We start from the raw sequence: 23,421 nt of genomic DNA, 5'->3' as shown, positions 1-23,421 counted from the left end.
CTGGTGGTGCATGCTCTGGGGGCTGTCTGCTTTCACCCTGCACTGGAAGCCAAGAAGAAATCTCCTGTGGGTAGATGGAATCTTCCCCCTGCTTCAGCAGGCACCAAACTTCAGCGTCACTGATACTCTGGGACCCCTCTCGTCCTGATGAGCGTGGCCCCTGGAACACAGGTGGTGGACCCAAGTGACCCAGACTGTGCAGTGGTCCAACTGTTCAAATTTGGAGGAGGTAAGTCCTTGCCTCTCCAGACAGTAATCCTGTGTACTGCGTGGACTGCAGCTGCTAGGGCTTCTGTGCACTTCTGCAAGGAATCCTTCGTGCTCAGCACAGCCCTGGTCCCCAGCACTCCGTCCTGCATCGCTCAACTCGCTGAGTTGACCACCAGCTTCGTGGGAGCCTCTTTTGTAGTGTTGAGACGACCGCTGTGCTCAGTTTTCTTGAACCAATGTTCAAGTACTTCTGCGGGTGCTGCCTTCTTGTGCGTGGGCTCTCTGTGTTGCTGAGGGCCCCCTCTGTCTCCTCTTTGAAGTGGTGACCTCCTGGTCCTTCCTGGGCCAGGGCAGCACCCTTTTCCTTCAACTGCGACCTTTGCAGCTAGCAAGGCTTGTTTGCGGTCTTTCTCCAAAGAAAACACTGTGCATCCTCCAGCACTCCGTGGGACATCTTCTGTGCAAAGGAGAAGTTCCTGGCATCTCCCGTTGTTGCAGAATCTTCAGCTTCTTCCACCCAGAGGCAGCCATTTTACACCTTCATCTGGGGTTTAGTGGGCTCCTGCCCCCCCTGGACACTTTCGTGACTCTTGGACTTGGTCCCCTTCCTTTACAGGTCCTCAGGTCCAGGAATCCGGCTTCAGTGCTTTGCAGTCATTTGTGGTCTTTGCAGAATCTCCTATCACAAGTTTAGTGTGTTTCTGGGAACGTAGTATGACTTTACTCCTACTTTTCAGGGTCTTGGGGTGGGGTATCTTGGACACCCTTAGTGTTTTCTTACACTCCCATCGACCCTCTACACACTACTAGCCCAGGGGTCCTTAAGTGGTTCGCATTCCACTTTCTTAGTATATGGTTTGTGTTGCCCCTAGGCCTATTACATCCTATTGTATTCTACAGTGTTTGCACTACTTTTCTAACTGTTTACTTACCTGATTTTGGTTTGTGTGTATATTTTGTGTATTTTACTTACCTCCTAAGGGAGTATATCCTCTGAGATATTATTGGCACATTGTCACTAAAATAAAATAAAGTACCTTTATTTTTAGTAACTCTGAGTATTGTGTTTTTATGATATAGTACCTATATGATATAAGTGGTATAGTAGGAGCTTTGCATGTCTCCTAGTTCAGCCTAAGCTGCTCTGCTATAGCTACCTCTATCAGCCTGAGCTGCTAGAACTCTACTAATCTACTAATAAGGGATAACTGGACCTGGCACAAGGTGTAAGTACCATCGGGTACCCCCTATAAGCCAGGTCAGCCTCCTACATTGGTGATGCAGCGGTGGGATAAGTACTTGTAACTGCTTTACCACTTTGTCATTGGTGCTTTTCATAAGAAAAACATATTCCAAATACTTAACAATATACACAGTTAACCTAAACAGTTTAACTCTCTTTCTAAAAAGTTTCTAAAAAGTTTTCAAAAGTTTTCCTCTTTTCTTTGAAAGTTTCTAAAAACTTTTTTCTCTCTATCTTAAACTCTTTCTTACAAATATGTCTGCAGTAGAGCTCACTCCCACAGTTGTTCAGGCAACCTATGGTAGTTTAAACTTTAAAAGTTTGAGGGGTCTCCGCACAGAAAGAGGTTTAAGCATTGGTAAGAACCCTACCAAAGATCTTCTCCTTAGCCTTCTCCTAGAAAGTGACCAGAACCAGTCTGGCCCGTCCCAGGATCAGGAGGTAGAGGAGGAGGGTACCCAGCAAGATTCAGGGGAGGGCCCTGAGGACTCTGGGGAGGGTTCCTCCAAAGACCTGCCAGCTAACAGGCCAGCTAGTGAAACTGGTAGTGGGAGAGGGTCACACACTAGTCGGGCACCTTTCACTCCAAAGGGCCAGGTAACTAGAGTCCAGCCAGTTAGAGACAGGTCCACTTCTGCCAATTCCCACATTTCCTCTGTGTCCCAGAATTCCCAAGCCCCACACCCTGAGGATAACACCCTAGACAGGGAACTCAGAAAGCTGAGGTTGGAAGAGGCCAGACTGAAACTGAGACAGCAGCAGTTGGCATTAGACAGGGAATCTCTATATGTACAGAGGGAAAGACAGAAGTTGGGGTTAGTTCCCCATGATGGCAGCAGCAGTATTCTTGATAGTAATCCTGTAAGAGAACAAGATTCAAGAAACCTGCACAAAATTGACCCCCCTTACAAGGAGGGGGATGACATCAACAAGTGGTTTGCTGCACTTGAGCGGGCCTGTATGGTACAGTTGGTCCCTCAAAGGCAGTGGGCTGCTTTCTTGTGGTTATCATTCACTGGTAAGGGTAGGGATAGGCTCCTTACTGTTATAGAAAGTGATGCCAATAACTACAAAGTTTTGAAAGATGCAGTCTTAGATGGATTTGGCTTAACCACTGAACAATACAGGATAGAGTTCAGAGATACCAGAAAAGAGTCCTCTCAAGACTGGACAGACTTTGTAGACTGTTCAGTGAAGGTCTTGGAGGGATGGTTACATGGCAGTAAGGTGACTGACTATGAAAGCCTATATAATCTTATCCTGAGAGAGCATATTTTGAATAATTGTGTGTCTGACTTGTTACATCAGTACTTGGTAGACTCAGATCTGACCTCTCCGCAAGAATTGGGAAAGAAGGCAGACAAATGGGTCAGAACATGAGTGAACAGAAAAGTTCATACAGGTGGTGACAAGGATGGCAAGAAGAACAATGGTAAGTCTTCTGACAAGGGTGGGGACAAAGATAAAAAACATTCTGAGTCTTCATCAGGCCCACAAAAATCCTCTGGGGGAGAGGGGTCCAAATCCTCCTCTAACAATCAAAAGAAGCCATGGTGTTATTTTTGTAAGAGTAAAGGCCATTGGGCAAGTGATCCCACTTGCCCAAAGAAAAACACCAAGGCTCCCAGTACCACAACCCCAACTGCGTCCTCTCGTGCCCCTAGTAATAGCAGTGGTGGTGGGAAGTCTACTACAAATAGCCAATCAAAGGGTGTAGCTGGGCTCACCATTGGTAATGTAGTTGGGGTTGGTCTTGTTAGGGAGACCACAGAGGCTGTTTTAGTCTCTGATGGTGGTATTGACCTTGCCACCTCGGTTGCTTGTCCACTTAATATGGGTAAGTACAAGCAACTTCCCCTAATAAATGGTGTTGAGGTTGAGGCCTATAGGGACACAGGAGCCAGTGTCACTATGGTGATTGAGAAACTGGTTTACCCTGATCAACACCTACTTGGTCAGTAGTACCAAGTGACTGATGCTCATAACAACAGTCTTAGCCACCCCATGGCTGTTGTGAATCTCAGCTGGGGGGTGGGGGGGCTTTGTGGTTACTTGTCCAAATAAAGTTGTGATAGCCACTGATTTACCTGTAGACTGCTTACTAGGCAATGATTTGGAGACATCAGCTTGGGCTGAAGTGGAGTTGGAGGCTCATGCAGCAGTGCTGGGCATTCCAGTGCATACCTTTGCTCTCACAAGGGCTCAGGCCCAGAAGCAAAGCAGACATGGAAGCTTGGATCCTGAAATAATGGACCAAGTGGTCCCAAAAGCTAGGGGTTGAAAGGGTAAATCATTGCCCACTATCCCTCCTTCCCCAGAAGATTCCCCTTTTGATGAAGAGGAATCCTCTCCCTGTGCAGAACCTACACCAGATGAGCTGGCAGCAGACACTGCTGAGCTTTTGGGTGCAGGGGGGCCTACTAGGGAAGAGCTGAGTGTGGCACAGCAGACCTGTCCCACACTAGAGGGTTTAAGACAGCAAGCTGTCAAACAGCAGAATGGGGATATCACTGATAGCCATAAGGTCTATTGGGAAGATAACCTCCTCTACACTGAGTCAAGGGACCCTAAACCTGGAGCTGCCAGGAGATTGGTCATCCCTTTGCAGTATAGGGAGTTTCTTCTGACCTTGGCACATGATATTCCTTTGGCTGGGCATTTGGGCCAGAGTAACACTTGGGACAGACTTGTTCCATTGTTTCACTGGCCTTACATGTCAGAGGACACTAAGGAGTTTTGTCGCTCTTGTGTGACCTGCCAAGCCAGTGGCAAGACTTGTGGCACACCTAAGGCCCCCTTAATTCCACTACCTGTGGTTGGGGTGCCCTTTGAACGGGTAGGGGTTGGCCCCCTTGACCCTCCAACAGCTTCAGGCAATAGGTTTATCCTTGTAGTAGTGGACCAGGCCACTAGGTATCCTGAAGCCATACCCTTAAGGACCACTACAGCTCATGCAGTGGCAAAAGCCCTCCTGGGAACCTTTTCCAGAGTGGGTTTCCCTAAGGAAATGGTGTCTGAGGTAGTAACTTCATGTCTGCATACCTCAAAGCTATGTGGAAGGAGTGTGGTGTAACATACACGTTCACTACTCCTTATCATCCACAGACAAATGGTCTGGTTGAGAGGTTTAATAAAACTCTCAAAGGTATAATTATGGGACTCCCTGAAAAAATCAGTAGATGGGATGCCCTGTTACCATGCCTCCTTTTTGCTTACAGGGAGTTACCCCAAAAAGGAGTGGGCTTTAGCCCCTTTGAACTCCTCTTTGGACACCCTGTAAGAGGTCCCCTTGCTCCTGTGAAGGAGGGCTGGGAACAACCTTTAAAAGCTCCCAAGCAAGACATTGTGGACTATGTACTTGGCCTAAGATCCAGAATGGCTGAGTACATGAAAAAGGCCAGTAAAAACCTCCAGGCCAGCCAAGAGCTGTCCTGACCCAGTACCACCCAGGACAGAAGGTGTGGGTATTGGAGCCTGTGGCCCCAAGAGCACTCCAGGACAAATGGAGTGGACCCCATCTCATTGTTGAAAAGAAAGGTGAGGTTACCTATTTGGTAGACCTGGGCACTGCCAGGAGTCCCCTTAGGGTGCTCCATGTCAATCGTCTGAAACCTTACTATGACAGGGCTGACTTAACCCTCCTCATGGCAACTGATGAGGGGCAGGAAGAAGAGAGTGACCCTTGCCCTGACCTCTTCTCCACCGCTGAAGTTGATGGCTTACTGGAGGGAGTGGTGCTTGCAGATTGCCTTACTGCTGAGCAGAAGGACAACTGTATAAATCTCCTAGGCCAATTCTCTGACCTCTTCTCACTAATCCCAGGTACAACTACCTGGTGTGAGCACACAATCAACACTGGAGACAGTTTACTGTCAAAAGTAAGATTTGTAGGCAGCCTGACCATGTCAGAGATTGTATAAAACAAGAGGTACAGAAAATGTTGGATCTGGGAGTGATTGAGCCTTCAGAAAGCCCATGGGCTAGCCTAGTGGTGCTTGTCCTCAAACCTCATAGCAAAGATGGTAAAAAGAAAATGAGGTTTTGTGTTGACTATAGAGGTCTCAACCAAGTAACCAAAACTGATGCTCACCCTATACCCAGGGCAGATGAGCTCATAGATACACTGGCTCCTGCCAAGTATCTCATCACTTTTGACTTAACTGCAGGGTATTGGCAGATTAAGTTGTCAGAAGATGCTAAACCTAAAACAGCATTTTCCACCATTTGAGGGCACTATCAGTTCACTGTTATGCGCTTTGGTTTGAAAAATGCACCTGACACTTTTCAGAGGTTGGTGAACACAGTCCTGCAAGAGTTGGAAGCCTTTAGTGCAGCATATCTAGATGATACAGCTGTCTTTAGCGCCACCTGGGATGAACACCTGGTCCACATATGGAATGTTTTGGGGGTCCTGCAAAAGGCAGGCCTCACTATCAAGGATTCAAAGTGCCAGATAGGGCAGGGGAAAGTGGTTTATCTGGGCCACCTTGTAGGTGGGAAGCAGATTGCACCACTGCAGGGGAAGATCCAGACCATTATGGAATGGGCTCCCCCTACAAATCAAATCCAGGTGAGAGCCGCCTTCTTAGGCCTCACAGTGTACTAGAGGAGGTTCATTAAGAACTATGGCTCCATTGCAGCTCCTCTTAATGACCTCACCAGAAAGAAAATGCCTAAAAAGGTATTGTGGACAGCTAGCTGTCAAAAGGCTTTTGACGAGCTCAAACAGGCCACGTGCTCTGCACCTGTCCTAAAAAGCCCTCGTTACTCCAAGAAATCCATAGTCCAGACTGGTGCTTCTGAATTAGGGGTAGGGGCAGTTCTTTCACAGCTTAACACTGAGGGCCAGGATCAACCTGTTGCTTTTGTCAGCAGGAGGTTGACCCCTAGAGAAAAGCATTGGTCTGCCATAGAGAGGGAGGCCTTTGCTGTGGTCTGCGCACTGAAAACGTTGAGACCATACCTTTCTGATGGATACAACTACCTGTGGATTCCCCACCTAATAAATTCTCCCAATGCGCCAGCATTCAACGGAAATTTTCTTCCCAGCTCTGCACGTCGACGAGAACGTCATAATTGCCTGACTCCGACGCGACACCGTCTGATGTAATTGGGGCAATAAGAGGTCCTCGCCGGCGTGCTGACATCAGTTCCCTTTTTTCCGTGCCTTCGAGTAACGTTTTTTTCTCCTGGCTCTTGGGGGGCTACTGTTTCTCTGAGAGATACTTTGTAGTAAAAATGTCTCCACCTCGGAAGTCTGGCTTCAAGCCTTGTAGGAAGTGCGGGGGCCGTATGTCGATGACGGACCTGCATAATGACTGTTTATGGTGCTTGAGCTCTGAGCACGACATGGAGGAGTGTGGTACTTGTCAGCAGATGAACCCAAAGGCACTGAAAGAGCTTGAAGCCAAGCTGTTCTGGGCTAAATCGAAAAAGAAGGAGAATCACCGACATCGGAGGTCATCTTTGAAATCTTCACACAAGAGACGGCGTCGTCATAACTCTCGGCGTCGGCATGATTCCTGACATCGTTCGGACAAAGACCGATCTTGTTCGAGGTCTACATCTGCTTGGCGTCGTACAACGTGAGAGGTCAGCCCGACAGTGACGCCACAGCCACAAAGCCCTCAGGCTTCTCCGGCGCTGTCGTTTTTTTAAGTGGACAAGCCTCGCCAGAGTCTTGCCTTCTCACCTGCACAGTCAGAGGTGCTGAATCCAGTGCCGTCGCAGTCAGCGCTGACGCCGCAGGGGTATCCTGCTTTCCCGGTTCCAGGTGCGGATCTGGTGGCATTCTTAAATGCTATGTACAGCATCTTCAGCTCCATGGCTTCTGGCGGTGTACCGGCTGGTCCCTCAGGTCCATTAGCTTTTGGTTTGGGATTTCCGGCTCCATACAAGCCGACGCCTTTCATGCCCTTCTGTCCAGTGAAAGGTGCTGGTCCGGCACCGGTGCCTTTGACGTCACCGAGAAGACCTTCGACACCGGTGGTTTCAGCTGATCCGGTGGCGCCGTTGACTTCGCCATGACTCCAGTCGACTCCGGCGAAGAGGGCTTGCCTTTCCATGGCTCCGATGGATCTGGCGTCGGAAGAATCCGAAGATCAGCGTCAGCCGAGGTCGTCAGCGTCGGCTAATTCCTTATAGACGCAGAGGATAAAGGCCAGTTCGCGCTCGAGGAGGAAGGCTCTGAGGCTATTGGAGGAGCAGGAGTATCAGAGGCAGCTCCTGGAGGAAGGTGAGGTCGTAGAGCCCCTGGGGGACTTTCAGGGTTTGGACTCTGCCAGCGGTCTTGATACTTCGCCAGAGTGGGACTTAGCTTCTCCAGGTGAGTTTACTGAAGAGGCTGCTTCATTCCACTCAGTGGTGAGGAAGGCAGCAGACTTCTTAGATCTCCCATTACCTGCAGCTGAGGTGAAAACCAATATCCTCAAAGAGGTGTTACATCCGACTTTGGCTGCTGCAGAGCCACTCCTGCCTTTTAATGAGGCTCTCACTGAACCGATTCTAGAGGTTTGGAGAAAACCAGTGTCTTCAACTGCGGTTAGCAGATCAGTGGCAAGGAGATACAGAGTGGCTCCTGGGTACCCGGGCTTCCTCTCTAGGCATCCGACTCCAGACACTCTGGTGGTTCAGGCCTCCTCCTCCTTGCGCTCAGCTCCTGGATCATTCCCTGGGGCTCCATCAGACAGGAAGTTGAAAAGGATGGATCAGTCGGCCAAAAAGATATTTTCTTCATGCAGTATGGCCCTGAAGTCTGCTAACGCAACTTGTGTTTTAGGAAGATATATCCATGCCTTGATGGATGCGGCTAAGGCTGAGATGCCGGATTTGCCCCAGGTAATGCGGGGTCTTTTGGCTGATGCACAAGCGGCGGCGACTCAGGTCATTCAGTCAGGGTTAGATACTGCGTATTTGGTGGCCAGAGCGATGAGAATGTCCATTGCAACCAGGAGACATGCTTGGCTGAGATCGTCTGGTTTTTCATCTGATGTGCAAACAACTCTTTTAGACTTGCCATTTGATGAGGACAAGCTATTTGGTTCTAAAGCTGACTCTGCCTTAGAGCGCTTCAAGGAGAGCAGGGCTACGGCTAAGTCCCTAGGTTTGCAGGCTTCAACCACTACCCTGTTCAGATCATTCAGAAAGTTGAGGGGGTTTGGACGAGGCTCTTCCTTTCGGGAGAGACTCCAGCCTGTAGGCCAACAAGCACCTATGCTTCCCTATAGGTCATTTAGAGGGAGGGGTAGAGTTCGAACCAGAGGAGCCACCCAGCAGCACCCTGCCTCTTCCTCTTCCTCCGGGGGGTGCAACAGGGAAAGCAGCCTTAGTCCTCCGTCCATTCCATCCCATACTTCTCCTGTAGGGGGGAAGTTGTTTAATTTTCTCCGCATGTGGAAGCTGATCACATCAGACTCCTGTGTCATCAATATTGTGGAGAAAGGCTATGCACTTCCCTTTCAGGAGTTTCCCCCTTCCATCCCTCCCTGTCCCTCCTTTTGCACAGAAGACCATCTCCTGTTGTTGCAACAGGAAGTTCAGACCCTGTTGTCAAAAGGGGCAGTGAAGTTGGTTCCAGAGCAGGAAAGAGGTCTGGGTTGTTATTCGAGATATTTCTTGATCCCCAAGAAGGATGGTTGTTTGAGGCCTATCCTGGACCTGAGAGTTTTGAACTGGTTCCTCAAGCAGGAGAAGTTCAAAAGGCTGACCCTTGCGCGGCTGCTTTTGGCATTGAATGAAGAAGATCGGATGGTGTCTGTCGACTTGCAGGATGCTTACTTTCACATCTCTATTCTCAAGACGCACAGTAAGTATCTCCGGTTTGTAGTGGGGTCGCAACACTATCAGTTTGCGGTCCTTCCTTTTGGTCTTACTTCCGCGCCTCGAGTCTTCACGAAGGTGATGGCGGTGGTTGCAGCACATCTCAGGAGGAAGGGGATGTTGGTATTCCCTTACCTGGATGATTGTTTGATCAAAGCCAAGCCTCCAGAGCTTGTGTTGCTTCACCTGGGGATGACCACCCAGTTGTTGTTCGACCTGGGCTTTTCGGTAAACGTGCCCAAGTCTCACCTGGAGCCCTATCAACGCCTCCTGTTCATAGGGGCAGTACTGGACACAACTTTGAATCAGGCCTTTCCTCCCCCTCAGTGGATTAAGGACATTCAGGCATTGATTCCAATGTTTCAAAATGGAGTGGCCGTTCCAGTCCTCAGGGTCCTTCGTCTGCTCGGTCTGTTCGCCTGATGCATTCTGTTGGTCACTCATGCGGGCTCTTCACTGGTGCCTCCGCAGGCAGTGGTTTCAACACAAAGGGGATCTCATGGAGTCGATAAAGAACTCCAGAGACACTGCAGCGGATCCACGATGGTGTGCTGTGGATGGCAATCTTTCCAAAGGACAACCGTTGTCACTGCCGCCTGCGGTGACCACGGTGATAACGGATGCTTCCACTCTAGGGTGGGGAGCTCATCTGGGGAACCTGTAGATCAAAGGTCGTTGGTCTCCAGTGGAACAGATGTTTCACATCAATCTGTTGAAATTGCGGAAGATACGTTTAGCTCTCAAGGCCTTCCTCCCCTCCCTTTGCGGTCAGTCGGTTCAGGTTCTGACTGCAACATTAACACAATGTGGTATATCAACAAACAGGGGGGCGTAGGATCGTACCTTCTCTGCAGAGAGTCTCTACGGCTTTGGTCCTGGGCACGGGACCACCAGATTTGCGTAGTAGCAAACCATCTGGCAGGAGTTCAAAACGTACGCGCGGACAGTCTCAGTCGACATTTCTCAGTCGATCACGAGTGGCATCTCCATTCGGACCTGATCCTTTACATCTTCTGGATGTGGGGATTTCCTCAGATAGACCTCTTTGCCACTTGGGAGAACGAGCACTGCCTTTCGTTCTGCAGCCTCCAGTATCCGGTGCAAGGAGCGTTGGGGGACGCGTTTCAGATGTCCTGGCACGGCCAATTGCTTTACTTGTTTCCCCCCCATACCCTTGATTCCTTGGGTTCTGAGGAAGCTTCGCCAAGACCGGGCCCAAGTCATTTTAATAGCTCCAGATTGGACACGAAGGGTGTGGTACTCAGCTCTTCTCCCCTCCTTGTTTAAATCCCCAATAGTTATAAGGTTCTTAAAAGGTCTAACTAATAAGTTCCCTCCCTCTCCTTTTATTATGCCTCAATGGGATTTGAATTTAGTACTCACATTCTTGATGGGTTCACCGTTTGAACCTTTACATTCATACCCATTAAGGTTTTTAGTGTTAACTGTTTTTCTTATAGCCATCACATCAGCTAGGCGAATGAGTGAACTTCAAGCGCTTAGCGTTAAACCCCCTTTCACTTCTTTCCATGCGAACAAAGTGGTGCTGAGGACCAGGGCGGCTTTCCTACCAAAGGCTGTTACACCCTTCCATTCAGGGCAGTCTATAACGCTCTCATCCTTTTATCCTCCTCCCCATCCATTGAAAGAGGAGGAGAGACTCCATTGGCTTGACCCTAAAAGAGCTTTAAGCTTCTACATTGAGAGAACGAGAGAGTTCCGAGTGGAAGATCAGCTCTTCATCGGCTACGTGGGGAAGAGGAAGGGCAAGGCGGTCCACAAAAGAACACTATCCAGTTGGGTCATTCTTTGCATAAAAATGTGTTATTCCATGGCATTGAAGGTTCCTCCTGTTGGAATTAGGGCCCATTCCACCAGGGCTAAGTCAGCCTCTTTGGCTAGAGGTGTTCCTGTGGCTGATATTTGTAAGGCCGCAACTTGGGCTTCCCCCCATACTTTTGAGAAGCATTATTGCTTAAATTCAGAGGTTAGGAGGGATGGCCATTTTGCACGGTCCGTGCTGCAGGATTTCTTGGTGTGACCTTCAGGCACCCGCCACCGATGTGGTACTGCTTTGGGACTCTATTCATTAGGTGAGGAATCCACAGGTAGTCGTATCCATCAGAAGAACAAGTTACTTACCTTCGGTAACGCCTTTTCTGGTGGATACACTAGCTACCTGTGGATTCCTCACGGTTGCCCCTGCCTTCCCGTTGCCTGTTTGGTCTCACCAAGATATCCTAGGGTGTATATGTATATAAAGAGGTGTATATATGTTTGATGATATATGTAGATATATGTACATATAGGTGTTTTTAATATACATATTTGATATTTTGCTGTTTATATTGATTAAAGGTTATGTTTTATATTTGACTGATGTATTCGTGTCAAGTATGTATTGTCGGTAGTCACCTGTTCGCCTTGAAGGCACGTAAACAAATTTGAAAACTGACATCATCACGCCGGCAAGGACCTCTTATTGCCTCGATGACGTCAGACGGCGTCGCGTGTTAGTCGGGCAATTGTGACATCCTTGTCGACGTGCAGAGCTGGAAAGAAAATTTCCGTTGAATGCTGGCGCATTGGGAGAATTCATTAGGTGAGGAATCCACAGGTAGCTAGTGTATCCACCAGAAAAGGCGTTACTGAAGGTAAGTAACTTGTTCGTTTGGTACTCACTTTATTGTTCAGACAGACCACAAACCTCTAGTATGGCTTAAGCAAATGAAAGGTGAAAACCCTAAATTGTTGAGGTGGTCCATCCCCTTTCAGGGACTATACAGTGGAACATAGACCTGGGATTACCCACTCCAATGCAGATGGACTCTCCACCTATTTCCACTTACACAATGAAGACTCATCTGGGCAAGGTTAGCCTTATTATCCCTCATTTGGAGGGGGTTTGTGTAGGAAAGTACCATCTTGCCTGGCATGTTACCCCCATTTTTACTAGTATGTCAGTTTGTTTTTGCCTGTGTCACTGGGATCCTGCTAGCCGCGACCTCAGTGCTCATAGTTAGTGACTAACTGTGTCACTGAGGCTCTGCTAATCAGAACCTCAGTGCTTATGCTCTCTCTGCCTTTAAAATTGTCTCTATAGGCTAGTGACCATTTTTACCAATTCTAATTGGCACACTGGAACACCCTTATAATTCCCTAGTATATGGTACCTAGGTACCCAGGGTATTGGGGTTCCAAGAGATCCCTATAGGCTGCAGCATTTCTTTTGCCACCCATAGGGAGCTCAGACAATTCTACCACTGCAGCCTGAGTGAAATAATATCCACGTTATTTCACAGCCATTTTACACTGCACTTAAGTAACTTATAAGTCACCTATATGTTTAACCCTCATTTGGTGAAAGTTAGATGCAAAGTTAGGGCACCCTGGCACTAGCTAAGCTGCCCCCACATAGTTCATGTCCATTTACCCGGACTTTGTGAGTGCAGGGACACCATTACACATGTGCACTACATATAGGTCAATACCTGTATGTAGCTTCACTATGGTAACTCCGAATATGGCAATGTAACATGTCTAGGATCATGGAATTGTCCTCCAATGCCAAATCTGGTATTGGGGTGCCAATGCCATGCATCCTCAGGGCTCCACCATGGACCCCGGGTACTGCCAAACCAGCTCTCTGGGGTTTTCTCTGCAGCTACCGCTGCTGCCAACCCACAGACAGGCTTCTGCCCTCCTGGGGTCTGGGAAGCCCAGTCCCAGGAAGGCAGAACAAAGAATTTCCTCTGAGAGAGGGTGTCACACCTTCTCCCTTTGGAAATAGGTGTTAAGGGCTGGGGAGGAGTAGCCTCTCCCAGCCTCTGGAAATGCTTTGAAGGGCACAAATAGTGCCCTCCTTGCATAAGTCAGTCTACACCGGTTCAGGGAACCTCCAGCCCCTTCTCTGGTGTGAAACTGGACAAAGGAAAGGGGAGTGACTACTCCCCTGTCCATCACTACTCCAGGGGTGGTACCCAGAGCTCCTCCAGTGTGTCCCAGACCTCTGCCATCTTGAATCCAGAGGTGTGCTGGCATATTGGAGGCCTCTGAGTGGCCAGTGCCAGCAGGTGACGTCAGAGACCCCTCCTGATAGGTGCCTACCTCACTAGTTGGCCAGTCCTCCTCTGAGGGCTATTTAGAGTCTCTCCTGTGGGCTTTTCCTCTGATAACGATTTGCAAGAATTCACCAGAGTTCCTCTGCATCTCCCTCATCAACTTCTGCCAAGGATGGACCGCTGACTGCTCCAGGACGCCTGCAAAACTGCAACAAAGTAGCAAGAAGAATACCAGCGACACTGTAGCACCTAATCCTGCCGGTTTTCTCAACTGTTTCCTGGTGGTGCATGCTCTGGGGGCTGTCTGCCTTCACCCTGCACTGGAAGCCAAGAAGAAATCTCCCATGGGTCAACGGAATCTTCCCCTGCTTCAGCAGGCACCAAACTTCACGTCACCGGTACTCTGGGGCCCCTCTCATCCTGACGAGCGTGGCCCCTTGAACACAGGTGGTGGACCCAAGTGACCCAGACTGTCCAGTGGTCCAACTATCCAAATTTGGAGGAGGTAAGTCTTTGCCTCCCCTCTCCAGACAGTAATCCTGTGTACTGCGTGAACTATAGCTGCTAGGGCTTCTGTGCACTTCTGCAAGGAATCCTTCGTGCACAGCACAGCCCAGGTCCCCAGCACTCCGTCCTGCATTGCTCAACTCGCTGAGTTGACCACCGGCTTCGTGGGACCCTCTTTTGTAGTGTTGAGACGACCGCCGTGCTCAGTTTTCTTGAACCCGTATTCAAGTACTTCTGCCGGTGCTGCCTTTTTGTGCGTGGGCTCTGTGTTGCTGAGGGCCCCCTCTGTCTCCACTTCCAAGTGGCGACCTCCGGGTCCTTCCTGGGCCCGGGCAGCACCCTTTTTCTTCAACTGCGACCTTTGCAGCTAGCAAGGCTTGTTTGCAGTCTTTCTTCAAAGAAACAACTCTTCATCCTCCAGCACTCCATGGGACATCTTCTGTGTAAACGAGAAGTTCCTGGCATCTCCTGTTGTTGCAGAATCTTCAGCTTCTTCCACCCGGAGGCAGCCATTTTGCACCTTCACCCGGGGTTTAGTGGGCTCCTGCCCCCCCTGGACACTTTCGTGGCTCTTGGACTTGGTCCCCTTCCTTTACAGGTCCTCAGGTCCAGGAATCCGGCTTCAGTGCTTTGCAGAATCTCCTATCATGAGTTTAGTGTGTTTCTGGGAAAGTAGTATCACTTTACTCCTACTTTTCAGGATCTTGGGGCGGGGTATCTTGGACACCCTTAGTGTTTTCTTACACTCCCAGCGACCCTCTACACACTACACTAGGCCAGGGGTCCCTAAGTGGTTCGCATTCCACTTTCTTAGTGTATGGTTTGTGTTGCCCTAGGCCTATTGCATCCTATTGTATTCTACAGTGTTTGCACTACTTTTCTAACTGTTTACTTACCTGATTTTGGTTTGTGTGTATATTTTGTGTATTTTACTTACCTCCTAAGGAAGTATATCCTCTGAGATATTTTTGGCACGTTGTCACTAAAATAAAGTACCTTTATTTTTTACTAACTCTGAGTATTGTGTTTCTTATGAAATAGTACCTATATGATATAAGTGGTATAGTAGGGGCATTTTATGTCTCCTAGTTCAGCCTAGGCTTCTCTGCTATAGCTACCTCTATCAGCCTAAGCTGCTATAACACTACTAATCTACTAATAAGGGATAACTGGACCTGGCACAAGGTGTAAGTACCATCAGATACCCACTATAAACCAGGCCAGCCTCCTACACATACCAATCCACGTAAGTGTAATTCTACTACTACACCTATTAGTAACTTTACCCTTCTTTTACTGTTCACCATTTCCAAGTGTAAAGGTATTCCTAGAGGTAGAAGTTCATGTCTCCTCCCTCACGAAGAGCCTCCTACACCAGGATTTACAAGTGTAATGTTACTACAACTGTGAAAGAGATTCCCTTATGAAGAGGTATAGGGAAATTGCTAAAAGCTTAGTAATCTTTGAAAAATATGTAAAACATTTTTAAATGTTAATGTAAAATATGTTTACATATTTATTTTATGGTTTAAATCTGTTGATTATTTGAAACATGGAAAAACAACATAATTCCACCTACAACCAAAGGCCGGTGGGACAAAAACACATCCAATACAAAGAGGGGGCGGGCGAAGGGGGTGTCAGGGAGGGAAAGGATAAGAAACAAACCCTCACTAGTTCTCATAGCGGTTGTCTGTCTGCTTAGCTGTGATCAGAGAATGTAGGCTATAATATTGCTGACAGTCAGGCCGTAGTGTGGGATGTGCAAGTAAGACCCAGGATTCGTAGGAATGCCAGGCATGTGAGTTCTCCTAATTCTTCGGCTAGAGAGCGTGTACGGTTCTTCATGTTTTCTCGAAACGTGGCAGTGTATGTGATACACTGGCTATTAACATCTCCTTGCCTAGGAGGTCCGTCATTTTGTAGAGCCATTTCAGGTGTATTGGTATTTTGTCTGATCCCCAATGTGCAAATATAACTTGTTTCACCGCCCCCAATGCCAATGTTATAGCCCCCCCCTTTAGCGATTGTAAGGGGTACATAAGGGGGTTAGGGAGTCCTAGAAGGATGTAGCTAGGGAATTTGGGTAGCTCTGTATTCCAAATTTTGTTCATGTCAGACATCTCCTCCTCCCAAAAAGGTTGAACCTTGGAACAGTGCCACAACACGTGTGCAAGTGTGCCCACCTATCTGCAATTTCTCCAGCATTGTCCGTCACTGTTCTTTTTCCATTTGGCTACCCTGGCTGGCATGTACTGCCAGTAGTGGGCACTTTTAAGCAATATTTCTTTACCCATAGCGCAGTAAGACAATGTGTGTGACCTGCACCATATATCCTTCCATTCCTTGATGATGAGTATGCTTTCGCATTCAAGTTCCCAGCGTTTCTGCACAAGGCACTTGAAGGAATCTAGGGGGGCGATAAGGAATTTGTAAATATCTGAGAGTATGTGCTTGTCGGTTGAGCGAGTAATCAGGCATTTTTCAAACAGAGTCAGAAGGCGACTCTCGTGAGGGCGGATGTGAGGCTGTTGTAGCTAATGCATGAGAGTCGTGTATTGTCAGTGGAGGGGAGGCTATAATCGGTTTGAAGTTGCGGGAAATCCATGATGCCCTCCACATCATAGACATATCCCAGCCTCCTACATCCCGCCGTCTGCCAAGTATTGAAGGAAGTGCCCTGTGCTGCTGGAGGAAACTCAGGGTTGCCTATAAAGGGTGTCAAGGGTGAGATGTGGGAGGATAGTTTATGTTGGGTCTGGACTGCGTCCCAGACTCTCATGGTGGCTTGTAGGACTGGCAAAATGTTCACGCTGAGCAGCCTGTGAGGTTTAGGTAGCCAGGGTATTTTTCAGATGTGGATGCCAGCCACTGCCTGATCAATGAAGCACCAGTGCTTCTTCATGGATTGCCTGGCCCATTCCACCGTATACCGCCCTCCTCAGGGGACAGGTAAGTATGTTTTCTCGCCATCCATGCCCTTCTCCCACTCCAGATAAAATCTTCAATAAGATGCTGCAATTTAGTAAGAGCGGTGGGGGAGGGGTGCTGCAGTGGTAAAGTATGCCTAACAAAAAGCAGTTTTGGTTGACCTCTGCTAATCAACCCAGCCACGAAAGTATGTGCCTCTTCCAGGCAGACAGTTTCTGTCTAGCCACAAGCAATAGCCTTGTGTAATTGATATCAGTGCAACCCAGCATTGGAAGTATATGTAGGCCCAAATAAGTTACTCCTTGGGATGCCCAATTAAAGGGAAAGAGGTGCTCCAAAGGGGCCTGGTCTGCCTTGGATAAAGTAATGTTAGCAATATTGGATTTTGCATAATTAATCTTAAAACCGCCAGCCCCCTCAAATTTCTCCAGCTTCTCCATGAGGGGGGGCTGTAGGGCAGTAGGATCTGTCAACACAATCATCACATTGTCAGCGTAGAGTGCAATCTTATGTTCCCTGCCCCCCATACACAGACCATTCATGCTGTTGTTAAGGTGTACCCGCTCTGCAAAAGGCTCCATATAGAGAGCAAATAATAAAGGAGACAGAGGTCGTCCTTGATGGGTACCCCTGTTAATGACAAAGGGCCGGGGTGGCAAACCGTTAATTCAGACCACTGCTTTCGGTTGCTTGTAACTAGCCCATACCCATGTTCATTACCTCCATCCAAGGCCCATCTTAGTGAGGACCAGCTGGAGATATTCTGTGGAATGCTTTTTCAGAGTCCACCGAGAGGAGCGCAGTGGGGCTATGTGACCGATGAGGTTACAAATTTGTTAAGTATTGTCACTGCAACTATGTTCAAGTATGACTCCTGCTTGGTCCGGGTCGACTAGATGTTGCAGATATGGGGCCAGGCGGGCAGCCAAGATTCGAGTAAAAGTCTTGGCATCTCTATCTAACTATGAAATAGCCGGTGTGTCGAACAATAGGCAGGGTCCTTGCCCTACTTGGGTATGACTGTAATAGTATCCTGTTGCATGGTGTCAGTAAGAGTGCTGGTTGTGCTAAAGGAGTTATAGAGTCTAGTTAAAATGAGTTCTAGGACAGGCGCAAAGGTCTTATAAACGTCTGCCATGTAGTCATCTGGATCTGATGCTTTATGGTAAGCTTTTCGATGACCTGCAGCACCTCATTGGTGTGGATGTCTTTCTCTAGGACAGATGAGTCAGAGTCGGAAAGTTCAGTGGCAGCTGTTTAAGATAGGATTCTATGTGACTTGGCTTAGCGGTGTAAAGTGTGGTATAGAAGTGTTCAAATGCTTGCGCTATGTGTTCATCTTGGACTTCTCGGCTGCCGTGGGAGACCTCAACTTCCACTATTTTGTGCCAGAGGGTTTGTGTGCGAAGTCTGTGTGCTAATAAGCACCCCGCTTTGTTACCCCCAGCGTAGTATTTCTGCTTTAAACGCAGGAGGGCATATTTGGCTTTGCCAATGTCTACGTCTTTGAGCTGTTTGCGGGCGGTCGTTAGTTACCTCCTTACTCTAATAGCTCCAGTGCGTTTATTTTAATCTTCTAATGTCTTTACCTCAGTCTCTAACTGGGCCCTCTTATCTCTCCTATCTCTATTGAGATGGGCCACTCTTGCCATGAAGTGACCGCTAATCACCGCCGTTAGCGTATCCTAAAGTAAGGCAATTGGGACCTCTGGAGTATCATTAGTCTGTAAGAAGTCAGCGATAGCTGAAGTTATTTCCGAAATCGGCCCTTTCTGACGCAGGAGGGTACAGTTTAGGTGCCAGGTATGGTGCTGGACTGAGGGACTCAGCAAGTGGCAGGAGATGGTAATGAGCGAGTGATCGGAGAGTGCTGCTACCCCAATGTCCGCTGCTGTGGTGCCTATGTTCAAGTGGTGTGAGAGGATAAAATAGTCAATCCTTGTGTAGGATTGATGAACTGCGGAGAAGAATGTGTAGCTTTTTATGAGCAGATGACGCAGTCGCCAGACATCCACCAGGATGGCCTCTGTTAACCATTGACAAAAGGCCTGGGACTGCACCCCTGTTTGTGCCAACCTTTGTGTAGACCTATCCACTGATGCACCTGGGACCAAGTTGAAATCACTCCCAATCATAATATCTCTGTCCAGAGTGGTCAATATTTGTCCCACTGCCTCCTCCAGGAACACCTCCTGGTGGTCCTTAGGGGCATATATGTTCGCTAGCGTAAACGTACAGCTTTGTATGGTGACGCGCAGGGAAAGTGCCCTGCCTGTGATTTTAGAATGGGTCTGGACCACCCTTCCCGGAAAGTGTGTGGCTAAAAGGATCTCAAATCCAGCCATTTTCTTTGGACCAGAGGTAAAGTATTGGTAGTCAGACCATTTTGAGCGCATGCACTTTCAATCTGCTTTAAGGAGGTGCATCTCCTGAATAAGGCAATCCGCCCTGTCTTGCATCCAAGTGTAGGGCCAATTCGCAGAGGGGGCATCCCATAGTTATCACCAGGGTCGGAGGCGCTGTCCCTCCTTTGTAGCTGTTGAAGTAGGGCTGTCCTCTCCCGGCATCTCTCTAGGGCTGATAGTTTGCAAATGTTCTTCTTTTCCGAATGGAGGGTGGGCCATTTTGGTGCCAGCGAGGTCGGGGGTCTCATCAAGCGAGTGTGCGGAGGATCATCTGGCATCACAACGTATCCACCCATCAATGACTGCGGCTCCTCTAGGGTGCACAGGCTGTTAGTTCCATTGTTTCACACAAAATTGAAGCAGAAAGTGTGCCCACATTTATATTGAATCCCCTTTTTGCATAGAGGGCCGGTGAGTAGTGGGAGAGCCCTTCGCCTTTCTAGGGTGATGGTAGAGAGGTCCTAATAAAGCCACACACTGGTGCCCTCAAAGTTTAAGCTTTTATCCCGTAGTGCTGCCATGATGGCCCCCTTCTGCTGGTAATAATGTAGGCACCTTAGGATGTTTTGTGGTTGCCCAGGAGAGCGGGCTGGTCTACCTGCTCTATGTGTGCAATCAAGGATGATGTCCTGGTCTGCCAGGTCTGGTGCCACATGGCGTAAGAGGCGGACAATGTAATCTTTCATTTTCCAGCTGGCAGCCTGAAGTGGGACACCTTTAATGCGTATATTACACCTTCTTGAGGTCTTCCAGTTGATAGTCAGCGGTTTTGTCTCCAAGAGTGAGAATCCCATGCCTGTGTTCCTCCAATTTGTCATTATGTGTATCTCGTACTTGCTCTAAGGAATCCCCCCTTTGCTCCAGCTCACTCATAATGCGTCTGATATCTCTAACATCCGCTGCTAGTTCCTGTTTCAGGGCCGCTATGTCATCTCTCAGTGTAGTAAAAAGGCTTTCAAGACCGACACCGAGTGTCTGGACCATCCATCGCCGACGTATTGTACGGGGGCTGCTATGTCCAGCATTTCTTTCAGACCATTCGCTGTTCAGTCAGCTATCTTTCCAGTGGGCTTTGCGAATATATCTTTATAATGATAGAGTCCTTCTGGGCCGAGTGGACCATCGACATGTTGTCGGAAAGGTCAATGAGGTCTTTGTAAGTAGTGAAAGTGAGTCGTGGCTGGCGGGCCTCCGAGTTAGTGTCGTTCGAGAGTCCAATTCAACGTGATCTTGTGCCAGTATCCTGTGTCTCCCTATACCATATCTGTCCCACATCATCATACGTCGCAGGGGCTTTGTGTGGGTGGCCCCTCTGCCAATAGTGGGTCATCCGCTAAGTCTGGATCAAGTACCCCCGGCCCTCTGCAGTCGTTGGCACTTGTAGGTGGGCTGGGGGATCACGGGCAGGTCAGCTAGTGTCAGTTTGTAGTGTTCTGCGGCCTGCCCATGGCACCCAGAGCCAGCAGTCACCGCCCAGGTGGCTGTCCATCCAGCGGCCGGTAGGAGATGCTGCTTGTCACCTTAGACTGCACCCACAAGGCTGATAAAGGCATTAGTGGGCGCAGATGTTGCCTCTCACTGTCAGCGCACTTCTGTGGGGCCAAAGGCTCAATTTGTTGAGGATCGGCCTGTCTATGAGTTTATCGTTATTCAGGCCTCATTGTCCGCATAACCAGGTCCCCCGAACCAGGGTCACGTTATTTCAACAAAATACGGCTCTGTTTCTTCCCCACAGGCTCAGTCTATCATGTCTCTCTCACTGACCTGGTTCAAGTTGGTTTGTAGAGTTGCCCTTGCTGGGCCGCTGCAGCACTATGATCCTCAGGTGGAGCTAACACTTGGCGGGTGCTTATCATCGGGGCCCGTGTGTCGACCTCAGTCCTGCATGCGCTTCCTAGTTCACGGGCCCGTCCTCCTGGCATTGCCGTCTTCCTCAAGATGCTCCCTCTGGGCCAGGCCCAATTGCCCAAGGTCTCTGTCGCTGCCGAACCACTGAAAGGAAACCCTAAGCGGCCGCGCCAGCTCGGCGGCCTCACCCAGGCTCCCCCACCCGCGGCCCCCACTCCACATGCGGCCATGAGTCTGTGTGTGAGTTATGAAGTTCTTTAGGGTGTCCATTGCCTCTGGGGAGCTGTACCTTTCCGGGTACCCGCAGGAGGGGGTTCCCCAGCCGGGCCTGCAGCCACTTTGTCTGTAAGGCACCCAACCAGTGGCCAACAGCAGCAGGTGCCTTCCCGGTCTCTTCCCTTTGTCGCCGCCTACCTCTCTATTCCAACGCTCATGGTGTTCCCAACGTGAGAGACGGCCATGGAAAACTGAGCTCCTGTGTCACCAGGCTCCCACAGAAGCCCCAAGGATCTACTCTGCAGCAGGGGCTCGTAGTGAACTTGAGTCCCGCTAGGGCCCACCCGCGGCTTCCAACTTGGCCTCGGGCACGCTCCTCGCTGTGCAAGAAATTCTTCCCAATGGCTCGGGAGACCACCCACGAGCCGACCCCTCCTGCAGCACAACTTTCTGCGCGGTCTGCAGGCGGTAAGCTGTTGTGGGGCCCAGGAATGCCACTGTTATGTATCTCTGCGACAGAGCTCCGAAGCTACCTGGGTGCCATGTTGGACATGCCCCTAAATATTTATTTTAGACCTACAACTGATAACATGTTAAGCACAAACCTTAAATGTGTATTAAAAAAAGGAACTAAATATATTTATTTCACTCAATATTATTTATTTATACTATAATAATTTTTCTTAAAGAATAAGTTTAAAAAGTCCTACAATATAATTTTTATTTTTATTAAAATTTTATTTAAAAAAAAGCTTAGTTTTACAATTTATAATATAATTATTTATTAATTAAATATTTCACACTTAAAATATGTATTTTAAAAGTTGGAATAATCGTGTTTATTTAACATTATTTCCAAAGGATGTTATTTTAAGTCCCTGCTTCAATTGTTTTCTATGAGAGCCTGTTGATGGTCTGTAAGTGACTATGAACGGTGCTGGAATTACTCTAAAGCCAGCCAGCAGTACATTTATCATTGTCTTGGGAGCATTTCATTATGCTGTAGTAAACTTGTAGCAGCACATGTGGTGGCGATCTCTGCATATAAATAATAGGAGTCACACAGGCAGATTGTAGTACGTGGGTATTATCACCTTAGTATTATGAAACGGACTACACAATGATGTTTGTGAGCGGGCCCCATGCTTGGTTGTTCATTAACCTTTATCATTTTATATTAAATGCACAGGTTGATATCTAGGGTAGGGAGTGAAGACAGCAGATATGAATAAAACATTTGATTATGGATTACCAAAACTAAACAATGTATGAAAACCAATTTTACATACTGAATGGATTACCAGGAGGACAATTGACTACCACTAAATAAGGGAAAGAAAGAAAGGCTGCTGAGTAAATCCCTGTAAGAGCATCACCCACCACAGCCACACAAGGTAGGATAGCCGATTTCACCTGTGGAATACACATAGCAGGACCCACCTGTGCTGGGGCTAACTACTCTTAGGGTGTAAAGAGGTGGCTTCGAGACTGGCCTGTTCAGCTGCTGCGTTTGGAAGCAGGCCTTTTTGGATCAGACTATGTCAACATTTAATTTCAGGAAGCTCATTGCAGTTCTTTTCTGGCTTCCCAATTTTTCCCACTTTGAGAGTCTTCAATCTACAACACCAGTGATGTTCAGAGCGCCTGAAGGATTCCTTTAGACCTGTAAGATATTCATATATTATGTAACTCTTGAGGCATATTCACACCACCCCTGTTCAGTAACTTAATAAGCATACCTCATGCCACTTTTTGCCCCTTATGCTCATTAAATCAAAATGCTAACCTCTGCCTACTTCCTAATCTGTGCTCTTACCTTTGCAGGACTTTCACTGGGGATGTCTGCATCCTGGAAGACATGACAAATCACGTTCCTGTCATCGAGATCCGAATCGTGGAGTGTCAAGGTTGTATTACAAAAAAGACAAACACTTTTGGGTCAGTGTGTTACAATGATGTTAATGCCAAGTTGAGTGGGCTCCCTTTGACCATTAACGACTGTGATTATTATCATAGTTTAATATTAATGCTCATCTGAAAATGGATTTGTTTGGGGCAGCCTTAGTACACAAATTGCTTTCCACATATATTTGTCCATATGTCCAGAAGACTAGGATTTTGCTTGGCGTCAACTATGCGGGCCGAAGGGGGCACTGAGATGTGAAAGCAGTAAGAAGTGGTA

General features: G+C 48.3%; 1 protein-coding gene across 3 annotated transcripts in view; it reads left to right on the top strand.

The window, feature by feature from the left end:
• LOC138293556 (E3 ubiquitin-protein ligase HECTD3-like) overlaps positions 1-23,421 on the top strand; it is a 393,674-nt gene that overhangs the window by 136,587 nt on the left and 233,666 nt on the right. For all 3 annotated transcript variants that reach the window (XM_069232817.1, XM_069232818.1, XM_069232819.1), the window contains exon 7: positions 23,064-23,146. In XM_069232817.1, the coding sequence (XP_069088918.1) occupies positions 23,064-23,146 (83 nt within the window). The remainder of the gene's footprint in view (positions 1-23,063; positions 23,147-23,421) is intronic.

This window comes from Pleurodeles waltl, chromosome 4_2 (assembly GCF_031143425.1).
Source record: "Pleurodeles waltl isolate 20211129_DDA chromosome 4_2, aPleWal1.hap1.20221129, whole genome shotgun sequence".
Classification (NCBI taxonomy): Eukaryota; Metazoa; Chordata; class Amphibia; order Caudata; family Salamandridae; genus Pleurodeles; species Pleurodeles waltl.
This window is presented reverse-complemented; position numbering and strand designations above follow the sequence as displayed.